Consider the following 13,441-nt stretch of genomic DNA (forward strand, 5'->3'; position numbering starts at 1 on the left):
ACCACAATAAGTGTCCCTCTGAAACCATACAAAAATATTTGCTACTTTTCCCCAAATAATTTTTCCAAAAGAGTGGGCAATTGAACTTTTGGTCTGGTCCTCTGTTGTTGTTTTTTTATACATTTTATTTGCAATTATAACAAAGCCAAAAAAAAAAAAAAAAAGCAGAAGGAAACAACAAACATCGACACCAACAAAAAGAACAACAAAAAAGCATATCCATTCCCAATAACTATAGTCCAGTCCTCCTTTATATACAGTTGTGCCAGAACTGGGTTTAAAAGACATAAGAGAATTAGAGGAGCCTGCCTGAATCAGACCAGTTGCCATCCAGATGCTTCTAGAAGCCCACAAGTAATGGCCCTTCCCAGAAAATGGTTTACAGAGGTACACTGCATCTAAATCGGAGGATCCATGTAGCCACCATGACTGATAGACACAGATAAATCCATCCTCCATGCATTTAGCTGATCCTCTTTTAAATGTGTAGTGAACCTTTTGTGGGAGTGGCCAGTTGGGAGAGGTGGGATGGGAGTGAGTGTGGCTGGTTGCCAGGGAGACAGGAGAGTGTGCTGTGGGGTGGGGGAGTTATGTGCATTAGGGTGGACCGTTTGGAGAGAGAGCGGGGAAGAGATGAAAGGCTTAGGAGAAATGGGGAGTTGTCGTGTTAATCCTACTTTGAATATATGAGTTATTTACGCGGCTGTTGTTATACTACGGTGTTCTCATATTCCGTGATCACCAAAATATTCTGGGCAATATCCAATTGTGTCATTCCGCAGGTGCAAATGATGTTGCGCTAGCGGAAACTACATTCTGAACTATTCGCAACAGGAGACTCCAGCTAAAGTTATATTTGTGCAACTGCTTGTGCATTACACTTGTGCAGCCCATTGGGCATTATGCTTGCGCAACGAGTTGCACAATCTGATGTGTAACTGGTTGTGCATCATGCTTGTGCATAATGTTGTGCAACCCATGGTGCATTATGTGGTTCAATCCATTGCGCACCTGGTTGCACAACAGAAAGATTTGGCGGAGCGCCACTAGTGCTATTTAAGTTTGCGGAATGACACCACTGGATGGTACCCTCTGATGCTGTTAACTAAATTAACCCAGCTTCAGAACTGTACTGTTTTCTAGACTGAACCCACCCGTGCAGGGTTTGAACACGCCCCCCCCAGATCTATTTCTTTCACAAAATCATCTCTGCCAAGTGGCCATCGCTGCATCTTGTGGCAGCAGATTCTAGAAATTAATGATGCATTGTCTGAAAGAAATCCTTTCTTTTGTCTGTCCAGAATCTATTGCCCGTCAATTTCACGGAAGTGAAAATTTCCTGAAGTCTAGGAAAGGAAGAAAATGTTCTCTCTGTCTATGTTCTCCACACCATGCGTAATTTTATAAACCTCTGCCTTGTTTCCGCCTCATCCCCACTAAATTGTCTTTTTTCTAAAGCAACCTTCCTCAACCTGGTGCCCTCCAGATGTGTTGGACTGCAACTCCCATCATTCCCAGCCAGCATGTGAAATGCTGCCAGGTTGGGGAAGGCGGTGCTAAACTAAAAAGCCCCATGTTTTAACCTTTCCTCATAGGGAAGGTGCTGCAAGTCTCTCATTATTTTGAGAGCGCTTTCAGCACTTTCCCCAGTTCTGTTGGCAACATTTGTCTTTTGGCACATGCGAAGAGAAAACTCTCTGGAAAAGACCCTGATGCTGGGAAAGACTGAAGGCAAAAGGAGAAGGGGACGGCAGAGGATGAGATGGCTAGATAGCATCACCGATGCAATGAATATGGAGTTGAGCATGCTCCAGGAGAGAGCGCAGGACAGGAAGGCCTGGCGTGCTGTGGTCCGTGGGGTCACAAAGAGTCGGACACGACTGCACAGCAACAACAATGCGAAGAGAAAAGTCACTGGAAAAGACCCTGATGCTGGGAAAGATGGAAGGCAAAAGGAGAAGGGGATGGCAGAGGATGAGATGCTAGATAGCATCACCGATGCAATGAATATGGACTTGAGCATGCTCCGGGAGAGAGCGCAGGACAGGAAGGCCTGGCGTGCTGTGGTCCGTGGGGTCACGAAGAGTCGGACACGACTGCACAACAACAACAATGTGAAGAGAAAAGTCACTGGAAAAGACCCTGATGCTGGGAAAGATGGAAGGCAAAAGAGAAGGGGATGGCAGAGGACGAGATGCTAGATAGCATCACCGATGCAATGAATATGGACTTGAGCACGCTCCGGGAGAGAGCGCAGGACAGGAAGGCCTGGCGTGCTGTGGTCCGTGGGGTCACGAAGAGTCGGACATGACTGAACGACTGAACAACAACAGGCCTTGCTGACAGATTGGCTGCATTTTCCCCATGCTGAAGATAAGTGAGCCAATGCTGAGGAAGGAGACCCTTGCTTGTCTCCAGAAAATCCCAAAAGGTTCTGAAAAAAAAATCACTGACCCAAATCAATTGAGATCCAATTTAACACTTTTATTTGACTTATATTTAGTAAAACAAACACACACACACAAAAAGGTATGCCATGTTAACTTTATGTGGTATAAACATATCTCAGCTGCTTTTCCAACAGCCCACAGTATTTGTACTGAAATATCTGATTAGGAAAAAATAAAGCACACTTTGGTTTAACAGCTTTATGGTGAAACACATTCAGAAGTTTGCTTGCAAATTTATTTTTATTTGAATATTTTTAAATACGTTAGGACTTGCCCACATACTAATTTTAGCATGCCTGGGAACCTGTGTGCTTCCTCGGGATGGTCACCTGAAAAAAGTTTATTACGACTTTGGTTTTGGATTTGACTGAAATCATATGCATTCCAGTTGCTCGGTTTAAATTGTATTAATGTGGATGGCTCTCTTTGGATGCACATCTTTGGGCTTAATAAACCAAGATTACCATGAGGCGCATGGGGTCCCGTACTCTGCCTGTGTTGCCCCTCCCCCTTCCTCAGTGTGCCGTAAGCCAGGAAACCTTCAGCCTGCTACATGTGAACCAAGAAACTACAGTTAGCAGGCTCAAAACAAGCTAGAATATGAGAGCATGGTTTTATGTTAGTTTAAGATGTTTGCAGTAAACAGCATCTTTGGGGGGCAAACAGCAGCCAGGTAGCAGGCAATTTGCAGCAGAATACCTGCACAGGGTCACAGTCCAGATCAGATTATTGGGGGCCATCTACACGGCACCGCTTTCAACCTTCACTCCGTTGTAACTGTGCAGCATTGCAGCTGCAAATTAGCTTCTGCTGCGGTACATGCACATTTTACTGTGGACATCTCCAGTGGGAAAATCCGCTGTGCCATGGCACATAGTCATTGAAGCAAAGTAACCTGCGGCAAAAAGGTTGCGCCGCCCTTTTTTTTACCATTATATTTAAATGCGCAGCTGTGCAGGCACATGATGGTGGGGGTGCGACACTTTGGGGCTCAGGGGCAGTTTTGTATTTTAGGGGTTCTTGTGTGTCTGTCCGTTCCTCGTTCGGCAGTTCTCCAGCCCAGGACTCTCGCAATGGTTCGCCAAGGCATGTGCCCTTGAGAGGTACTGTTCCAAAATGGTGGTTGGAGCAAAGTTGGTCCTGGACCTTCTGCTCCCCCGAGACCCCCCCAGCCCTTGGCCACTGACTCCAAAGCAGCCATTGCGAAGATACGAAGCTGCGAAGGTGTGAAAAAGTGTGGTTGAAGAAATGAGCACGCTTCCCTGTGCCTCTGTAGCTGTGCAGCCCTGGAGGAACGGGGAGGAGTGAAGGGGCGTCACAGAGTGACACAAGCACTGGGCACACCTACCACACGCCCACCACAAAATACGAAGTCAGTTTGGGGAAGGGACAGACAGCTCGCAACTGCGGGAAACCTGCAGCAAGCCAAAAACATTGCAGCAAAACATGTCTTTGGAAATCCGTATTTTCCGGGTGAAAACCATAGTTAGGCTGCGAAGCGGAGACTGTGTCATATATCCCAAAGGACCTCGAATTGCAGTGGCCTGGAGTAATGGCTTGTGTAGATGGGGCCTTGATTGGAGCCCCACAGCCAGTTTTTCTCCAAAAAAAAATGGCCAGGTTAAGCACGCTTGTTTAGTCATGGGACTAATTTCATGTGTACTTTGGTCCTCAGTGGTTCATGTTTTCCCTCCAAATTGCCAATTTTTTAAAAAAAGCAGCGTACATGATGAACTGATTAATTGCTTACCACTGTCAGGTGATAAATGGCGCCTGTACATGAGCAAAGTGATCTCCTTCTCTTTCTGGCTGACAAAAAGGCAGCAATTGTTTGCCAAAGCTGCGAGCCCAGTCGAGTGAATTCTCCTTTTGTCCTCATTTAAAATAGCCTAATCACAACAGAGCTATTCCCTGTATCTGTTGGTTCTTTTGTTCTGAGAGACATTTTAGCTCTTGTTATACACACACACACACACACACACACACGTGGGTTTTTTTTGTGGGGAGGGGTTTGCATAGGGATGTACGAAAATCACTTACCTTTCGGGGATTATGCTGATGGGGGGGGGAGGCGTTCCGTCCCTCCCCCCGGAATCCTGGCCAGCTGGCTGTGCTCCGCAGCGATTCTGCGGAGCCGCCGGCCGACTCCGCCAGCAGCCGGACATCCGGCCGCTGGCTAGCAGGGACACAAATGGCGGCGGCCATAGCTGCCGCCGTTTGCGTCCCTGCAGTCAGCCGTGATAGGCTACGTAAATGTTTACGTAGCCTATCACGGCTGATTTAAAAAAAAACACGCACGTATGCAAATGGCGGCGGCCATGGCTGCCGCCATTTGCGTTCCTTATTTTGGCACGTCTTAGTCTACGTAAACATTTACGTAGACTAAGAAGGTGAAAATAAGGGGAACGCAAATAGCGTAGCGTGTACGCTATTTGTGTTCCCCTTATTTTCGCCGTCTTAGTCTATGTAAATGTTTACGTAGACTAAGACGTGCCAAAATAAGGAACGCAAATGGCGGCGGCCATGGCCGCCGCCATTTGCATACGCGCGTTTTTTTTTTTTTTTTTAAGTCAGCCATGATAGGCTACGTAAACATTTACGTAGCCTATCACGGTGTTTTTTTAAAATCTAGCCGTGATAGGCTACGTAAATCTTTTTTTTTTTTTAACCTGGAAATGGCGGTGGTGGCAGCCGGTCGGAAGACTGGCCGCCGCAGCCTCCGCCGCCAAACTGCCGCCGGAGCCGCCGCCGCCAGGAAGATCCGCCCAAGGTATGTCCTGTCCCGGGGGGGGTGGCAGGGGTGGCGGGCCATTCCGCCACCGATTTCGGGGGGCCGAATGCGCTGGCATTTGGCCTCCCCAAGATCCGTGGTGGAACTTTCGTACATCCCTAGGTTTGCAACAAAAGCTACAGTTGGGAATATGTCTCTGTTTTTGGTTCTAAAATCTTAAAATCCAGCATGTTGATGTAATCTTTACAGCCATGTAGCAGGGTATGTTACCCCCCAGTATATTGTGGGCGAGCATATTAGAATGGCCCAATGCAGGTTTGTTTTCCTTCTCTGAGGCCTCATTTGTGCTGCAAACCCATTTGCGCTATAAATGAAATGGGCAAAATATTTTATGCTCATTTACCTGTCACAATTCCCCCACAAAAGAATCCTGGGAACTGTCGTTTGGTGGGGCAGAGAGAAAACTCCATTACAGATCCGTAGCATGCTCTTGTCACAGAATTGCCATTCCCAGGGTCCCTGGGGGAGAAGGAGGGACTGTGAAACCTGTTTAACTTGTGTGGATATGCCCCCAGAGTTGTCACAGTGACATGGTTTTTCAGTGTGGAGAAGTCAAAGTTCTCCAAATATTTTCGTACCTGGACAGGTATGAATGGAGCTCTGGCCTCAAACCTGTGAGCAAGAAGTGGAGAAGAATAATAGGAGATACATGATAGGTGTATCTCCATTGCAGACTTCTATAGATTTTATACCAATGTAATGCCTGTTGCTTTCCTTGAAGAATTCTTGGAATTTTAGTTGGGTGACCCCCCACCCATAAAATTACAGTTCCCTGGGGAGAGGAAATGATTGTCAAACCAGTTTGAGTCTGACTCATGAAAGACCTCCCATGGTGGACTTGCATCTTCACTGGTTCAGTTGCACCAGCTTGGGTGCCTGTGAGATTTGGTGCATCAGCGTGACCCTCCCTGCTGCTCTGGTGCTCAAATTCTTCTCCCACCTCCCCCACCCCTGGTTGTCTCATCTGCAGGTCAATGGGATCAATGTGGAAGGCATGAAGCATTCCGAGGTTGTATCACACATTAAGTCCAAGGAAAATGAAGCCAAGCTGCTGGTGGTGGACCCCGAAACAGACGAATGCTTCAAGAAGCTTGGCATAACCCCTGCAGAGGAGCACATCAGAGGTGAGGCATTCCTCCCGAGAATCAACTTTGAGGAGGGAAGAGATCATACAAGTTTCCTTTGTACGTGACTGTGAAATGGAGAGCCAATGTGGTGTAATGGTTAGAGTGTTGAACTGGGACTCGGGTTCTAATCCCCATTCACTTATGAAGCTCGCTGGGTGAGTTTGGGCCACTCGCTGACTCTCAGCCTACCCTACCACACAGGGTTGTTATGAGGATAAACTGGAGGAGAAGGAGGATCTTATATGGTGCCTTGAGCTCCTTGGAGGAACAGTGGGATATAAATGTAACAAATGACCAACTAAACAAATGGCCACCAATTTGGACGGCTTTAAAAGGGATTTGGACAAATTCCTGGAGGAGAAGGCTATCAGTGGCTACTAGTCCTGATGGCTATGTGCTACCTCCAGTATCAGAGGCAGTATGTCTATGTACACTGGTTGCTAGGGAACGTGGGCGGGAGGGTGCTGTTGCACTCATGTCTTGCTTGTGGGTTTCCTATGGGCAGCTGGTTGGCCACTGTGTGAACAGAATGCTGGACTAGATGGACCCTTGGTCTGATCCAGCATGAGTCTTCTTAAATGAATAAATCTGTAGCAGCGTCCCCCAACATGGTGCCCTTCCAGGTATGTTTGGACTACAGCTCCCATCATCCCCAGCCAGCCTCAGCTCCATAACCTATTTTAATACTAGGACTCAGCATTGGGCCATTGGGATATGATTGCATTTCCATCATTATTTATTTATTTCCAATATTTATATACCGCTTCACATCAGAAGATTTCGGAGCAGTGAACAACATGGTAAAAGAATAAAACAGCAGGCTAAAGGAGTTAAAACATTTTTTAAAAGACAAACCCCAATGAAGTGGAACTTAACAAACCGCGGCTGGTCATGCAAGGAAGGCCTCTTGGAATAACAATGTCTTCAGGAGGCACTGGAAGGAACACAATGTTGGCGCCTGCCTGACCTCTAAAGGCAGGGAATTCATAGAATAGTGGAATAGTAGGGTTTGAAGGGGCCTACAAGACCATCGAGTCCAACCCCCACAGGAAGGGGGCCACCACATTGAAGGCTCTTTTCCTGGTGGACTCCAACCAGGCCATAGGTACATGTGGAACCAGCAGGAACATGCCCTCTGATGACCTCAGTGACAGGGCAGGTTGGTAAAGAAGGAGGCGCTCTCTCAGCTATCCTGGTCCCAAGTTGTTTAGGGCTTTGTACACTAGTAATAATACCTTAAACCTGGCCTGGTAGCGAATAGGCAGCCAGTGCAGTTCCCTCAGCAGAGGAGTTGCATGCTGAAAAGGGGCAGATCCCGACAACAGCCGAGCTGCTGCATTCTGCACTATATCCAGCTTCTGGACCAGCCTTAAGGGCAGCCCCACATAGAGCACATTGTAGTAATCCAGTCTTGAGGTTACTAATGCCTGTACCACTGTGGTCAACCTATCCCTGTCCAGGAGAGGCCATAGCTGGCGAACGAGCCGAAGCTAGTAAAAGGCACTCTGAGTTGCAGCAGCCACTTGGGCCTCCAGCGACAATGATGGATCTAGGAGTACCCCCAGACTACAGACCTGATCTTTCGGAGGGAGTGCAACCCCGTTCAGAATAGGCAAAGAGCCTATCTCCCGGACCTGGGGACCACTCACCCACCGGGCTTCCGTCTTGCCAGGATTCAGCTTCAGTTTATTGGCCCTCATCCAGCCCATTACTGAGTCTATGCACTGATTCAGGACTTGCACAGCCTCTCCTGATTCAGATGTCACAGGGAGAAAGAGCAGCATGTCATCAGCATACTGATGGCATCTAGCTCCAAATCCCCTAATGACTGCTGTCAGCGGCTTCATATAGATTTTAAACAACATTGTGGACAAAATGGTACCCTGCGGCACCCCCTAGCTCAATTGCCAAGGGGCCAAGGAATAGTCACCCAATGCTACTCTCTAAAATCGGCACCGTAGGAAGGACCGGAACCACTGTAACACAGTGCCTCCAATACCCATCCCACAGAGTCGATCCAGGAAGATACCATGGTTGATGGTATCAAAAGCCAATGAGAGATCGAGCAAAATTAACAGGGTTGCACTCCCCCTGTCCCTCTCTCGATAAAAGTCATCCATCAGGGCGACCAAGGCTGATTCAGTCCCGTAACCAGGACAAAACCCAGATTGAAATGGGTCTAGATAATCAGTATCCTCCAAGAGTGCCTGCAGTTGGTCCGCCATGACCTTCTTAAGAACCTTCCCTAGAAAAGGGGGTATTTGCGACTGGGTGGTAGTTGTCTAATAACGTTGGGTCCAGAGTGGGCTTCTTCAGGAGTAGCCTCACTACTGCCTCCTTAAGGACAGAAGGGACCACCCCTTCCCATAGGGAAGCATCCTGGACCCACCCAGTCATACCCCCTCAGCTAGCTTTTATTAGCCAGGAGGGACAGGGTTCAAGAGGGCACGTGGTTGGTCGCATTATTGCAAGCATCTTGTCCACATCATCAGGCTGTAACAACTGAAACTGATCCCACAAAATCGGGCAGATGGTGGCATCAGACACCTCGACTGGTACTGCACTAACAATAGCATCAAGTTTGCTGCAGAGACAAGCAATTTTGTCCTCAAAGTGTGATGCAAAAAGCTCACAGCGGGTCCTCAATGGAGCCAGGGCCCCATTTACTGGAGAAGATGTTAACAACCGCCGGACCACCCGGAAGAGCTCCGCTGAACGGCTACTTGAGGATGCAATGGAGGCAGCAAAATAAACCTTCTTTGCTGCCCGTACTGCAACACAGTAGGAACGATTATGCACTCTAGAGCATGCTCGGTCATCTTCACTTCGAGTCTTGTGCCATTTGCGCTCTAGCCCAGCCTGTTTCATTGACCGCAGCTCCCCAGTATACCAGGGAGCAGAACAGGCCCCACAGTGCTGGAGAGGGCACTCAGGTGCAATCAAGTCAATGGCCCTCCGCATCTCACTGTTCTACAGTGAGGCTAGGGCCTCAGCTGGATCACCAGCTCTCTGCACTGGAAAATCCCCAAGAGCATTCAGAAATCCATTGGATTCCATCAGTCTCCTGGGGCAGACTATCCAAATAGGTCCCCTATCCCCGCGGGAGGAGAGTAACGCCGTAAGTTCAAATCTCACCAGGAAATGGTCTGACCATGACAATGGGGTTACTTGGAGCCCCCCAATCTTCAGACTACCCATCTCACAAGTTGGAGCAAAAACCAAATCAAGGGTGTGCCCTGCTTCATGTGTTGGGCCAATGACATACTGAGACAGCCCCATGGTTGTCATGGAGGCCATGAAGTCCTGAGCTGGAACTCTGGAGACAGCCTCAGCATGGAAGTTGAAGTCACCCAGAACCACCATCCTGGGTTCCTCCAGCACCACACTTGCGACTGCCTCCGCCAGCTCAGTCAGGGAGGATGCTGGGCAGCAGGGTGGGCGGTACACCAGCAGCATCCCCAATCTGTCTCTATGGCCCAACACTAGGTGCAACCCCTCAAGGCCTGCTCCAAGGTGGAGTGGTCTCCTGGTGATAGAGATGGAGGTTCTGTGAACCACGGCAACTCTCCCCCCGTGGCCCTCCAACCTGTGTTGGTGCTGGACTAAGTACTCAGGTGGGCAGAGCTGAGTCAAGTTGACTCCACCCAGCTCACCCACCCAAGTCTCAGTAATACGCGCCAGGTTGGCCCTCTCATCCATGATTAAATCATGAATGAGTGTGGTCTTATTGCAGACCGATCTGGCATTAAATAGCAGCATCACAAGACTGGAGGGCACAGTGGAAGAGCTACCAGGTACATGAGAGCTAGAGGATGGGGGTAGAAGGGGAACAGTGTATACACGCCTGTGACCCATTCTACTATGATGTCCCAACCCCCTCCTCCTCCCGTATCTCCTCCTGCCCCAAGTCACTGGAATAGTGGTGCCCCCTCCATGGGTCCCTGTATCAGAGTTTCCTAGGCACGTCCTTACCACTGTAAAAATACCCACACACTCTCAACACCCACCCACCATTCAAATATACAATCAGCCATTCAACACATACACTCCACTCATCCAACAATCACTCCCAACCAAACTAACACAACCACAGTTTGTAATTTGTGGTTGTAACCAGCTGCTGGTCACAGTTAGGACATCTGTGTTACCGTGCTGTGCCAGAACTGATTGCCAGAAAGAGTGGTGTGTGGTCATAGAATGCAGGACACTGGGTAAGGTTTACTACATGTTACAGAAGAGTAAGACCTGATACAGCTCTGTGTTTATTGTAATGCCTAGCCCTACTCTAAGCGTATATCTAAAAATGTAACATGTGAATGTTGTAAACACATGCATCAGAGAGGCACACTGATCAGGGGTGGGGATCAGTGAGAAATTCGTTCCGTCAAGTTTTTTATATGAACTTACCAAATTCACACCTTCCAAGCCTATATGCGAGCTGAGACAGTTTGTGTATCAAAATCCACACTTATCTGAGCTTGGTGATGCAATTTTTTGGGGAAAATGTTCACCCAAAAGGTGCATATTAGTGGAAAGTGCATACAAAATGCATACATTAGAGAAAAGTGCACACAAAACTGCATTACATCAATGGAAAAGTATTTGGAAAAGTGCATGTATCTGAAAACCATGCACAGAAATGGATATATTTGGGGGACGGAAAGGAAAGGTTTCTCCTGTGCAGGCACCGGGTCATTACTGACCCCTAGAGGGACGCTGCTTGCGCTGGCATTTTCATGGGAGATTATAGTGGGGTGGTTTGCCGTTGCCTACCGCAGTTGTGACTACCTTTCCCCCAGCAAGCTGGGTACTCATTTTACTGACCTCGGAAGGATGGAAGGCTGAGTCGACCTGAGCCGGCTACCTGAGACCCGGCTTCTGCTGGGATCGAACTCAGGTCATGGGGAGAGTTTTAGTTGCAATACTGCCGCCTACCACTCTGTGCCACACGAGGCTCTTATATTTGGGGAAAATGTGCAAAAAAGTGTGAATTTCCATGGAGATTTTTTTTAAAAAAACACACACATTATAAACTTATGTGGAAATGGGATGAAACAAGTGTAAGACAGAAAATCCTGCCATCTCAGTGAAAACAAACATCTGTCCTTCCCTAGTTAAGGAGTTCCGATTGGCTGCAGTTCCTTAATGCACATCTGTTGGCATGTAATGTGTGAAAGGACCTTCAGAACACCTGGATTGCTGACACATGGAGCTTGCGCACCATTGGATTGATATGCACCAAGAGTTCATTTTGGAACATGGAGCTTATGGCACAATCCATTTGTCAGCTAATCAGGTGTTACAGTGTTACAGACTAGGTAAGGCATGAGCAAATTTCACAGCTTGAGTACCTTCTAAAAACTGAACATCTGCGAATCAGCCCTCTGGTAGAAGTCTGTTTCTTTCGCACCTCCAGGTTTGCTAGAGTTGCTCTGAGCATATACAGAGTGCCTGGATAACTGCAGCTAGTTTTCATGTATTGGGGAATGCAGACAGGAATTCTGGCAGGTTTGAGGCCCTGTACCTGGTATTCAACAAATGAAGCACCAGCTACTTGTCTCACGACATGGCAGGTATCAGGCACAAGTGAAGAGTAATGGTTTGCAAAACAACAATAATTAGCTCTCTTAATTAGAACGAAGATCCATGATCCTTGCTGCTGTAACCTAACAGTGGATCCCACCATCCTCCAGCTGGCTTTTCAGAACTGCAGTCTGGTGCCTAGCCAGGGGAAGATCACTGCATTCCACCAAGCATATATTCTCCCCCCACCCCCCCACCCCGCTCCTTCCTTGGCTGGGTTGAATGGAGAGCTCTGTGTTTGTAACACAGCTGGTTCTTATCTAAGCGGAGTTCTGCCTCCAGCACTGGACTGTCTCTTCCTGGCCTTCAGTGGAGAGAAGAATCCGAAAGAACTACTTGGAACAATTCAGGGATCCAGAGGGGCGGGAGTGGTGGGGAGGATGGTGTCAGATGCTGAGAGCAGGAGCAAACAAGAGATAGGGGCCAGAGATACTTTACTTTTGGCACTGCATATAATAAATCCCCTGTTCTCCTCTGGAGGAGCAGCCAGCAAGACAAAAACAAGCATTAATGTTGGGACCTGGTTTCAAAATGCTAATGGCAGTGCTCAAATATGCTCCCTTGCCTTTTCTTTTGTGTATTTAAGTGATTGCTGGGGAGCAGGCCAGACCATCTGCTGAGTTGCAGGCAAAAAGGAAGGGGGAAAATCTCACAAGATTTCTACTAGAATTCTTAGATTGCAGTTGTACAGGTTCTCTGTAAGGTTGCCTCTGTTTAAGAAAAAATTGCATGCTGACTATTATTAATGGCCCAGTTCCTACATTCACTTTTGATGTTGTAAAAGATGTATTTCTTTAAAACATTTTTATGCTGCCTTGCAAGACAAAGCCTCATCAAGGTGGTTTACACAATAAAACATTAAAACGATAAAATATACAGATTTAACAGTAGCCTAAAATATTTAAAACAGCAATAAAAACTCACATTTATAAAATGGAAATGGGCATGCATTCATTTGAAAGCAGACTGGAACAACCAAGTCTTTAAAGCGCGTTTAAAGATTGTCAGGGAGGGAGCAACACACATATTTTGCAGTAGGGCATTCCATAAGATTGTAGCCACCACAGAAAAGGTCTTTACTGGTAGGCGTGTCAGCAAGGCCTCAGTGGCTGATCCTAAGGCCCAGGCAGGGCCATATAGATTCAAATAATCTGGTACCAAGCTGTTTAGGCTTTTAAAGTGATGATCAGCACTTTAAATTGGGCCAGGGAAGACGCTGGCAACCAAAGCAGCTGGTACAGAATTGGTGCTCTATTCTTTGATCACCTAGCCCGCACAAGCAACTGGGTGGCTGCATTCTGCACCAACGGGAGCTTCCAAACAAGCTTTAAAGGCAGTCTCATATAGAGTGCATTACAGTAGTCTAGTCTGGATGTATCCAGGGCATGGATGACTCTAGCAAGGGCCACCTTCTCCAGGTAGGGACACAACTGGCCCATCTGGAGCTGATAAAAGTCACCCCAGGTAACGGATGGCACCTGCGCTTTTAT

The 13,441-nt window shown here is 47.7% G+C and overlaps 1 protein-coding gene across 3 annotated transcripts in view; it reads left to right on the plus strand.

Annotated features, from left to right (window-relative positions):
- NHERF2 (NHERF family PDZ scaffold protein 2) overlaps positions 1–13,441 on the plus strand; it is a 90,208-nt gene that overhangs the window by 64,186 nt on the left and 12,581 nt on the right. For all 3 annotated transcript variants that reach the window (XM_084819026.1, XM_084819028.1, XM_084819027.1), the window contains exon 4: positions 6,212–6,365. In XM_084819026.1, coding sequence (XP_084675152.1) covers positions 6,212–6,365 — 154 coding nt within the window. The remainder of the gene's footprint in view (positions 1–6,211; positions 6,366–13,441) is intronic.

Source organism: Heloderma suspectum, chromosome 12 (genome assembly GCF_057233095.1).
Source record: "Heloderma suspectum isolate Gila_16-S chromosome 12, 16-S_ref, whole genome shotgun sequence".
Lineage (NCBI taxonomy): Eukaryota > Metazoa > Chordata > Lepidosauria > Squamata > Helodermatidae > Heloderma > Heloderma suspectum.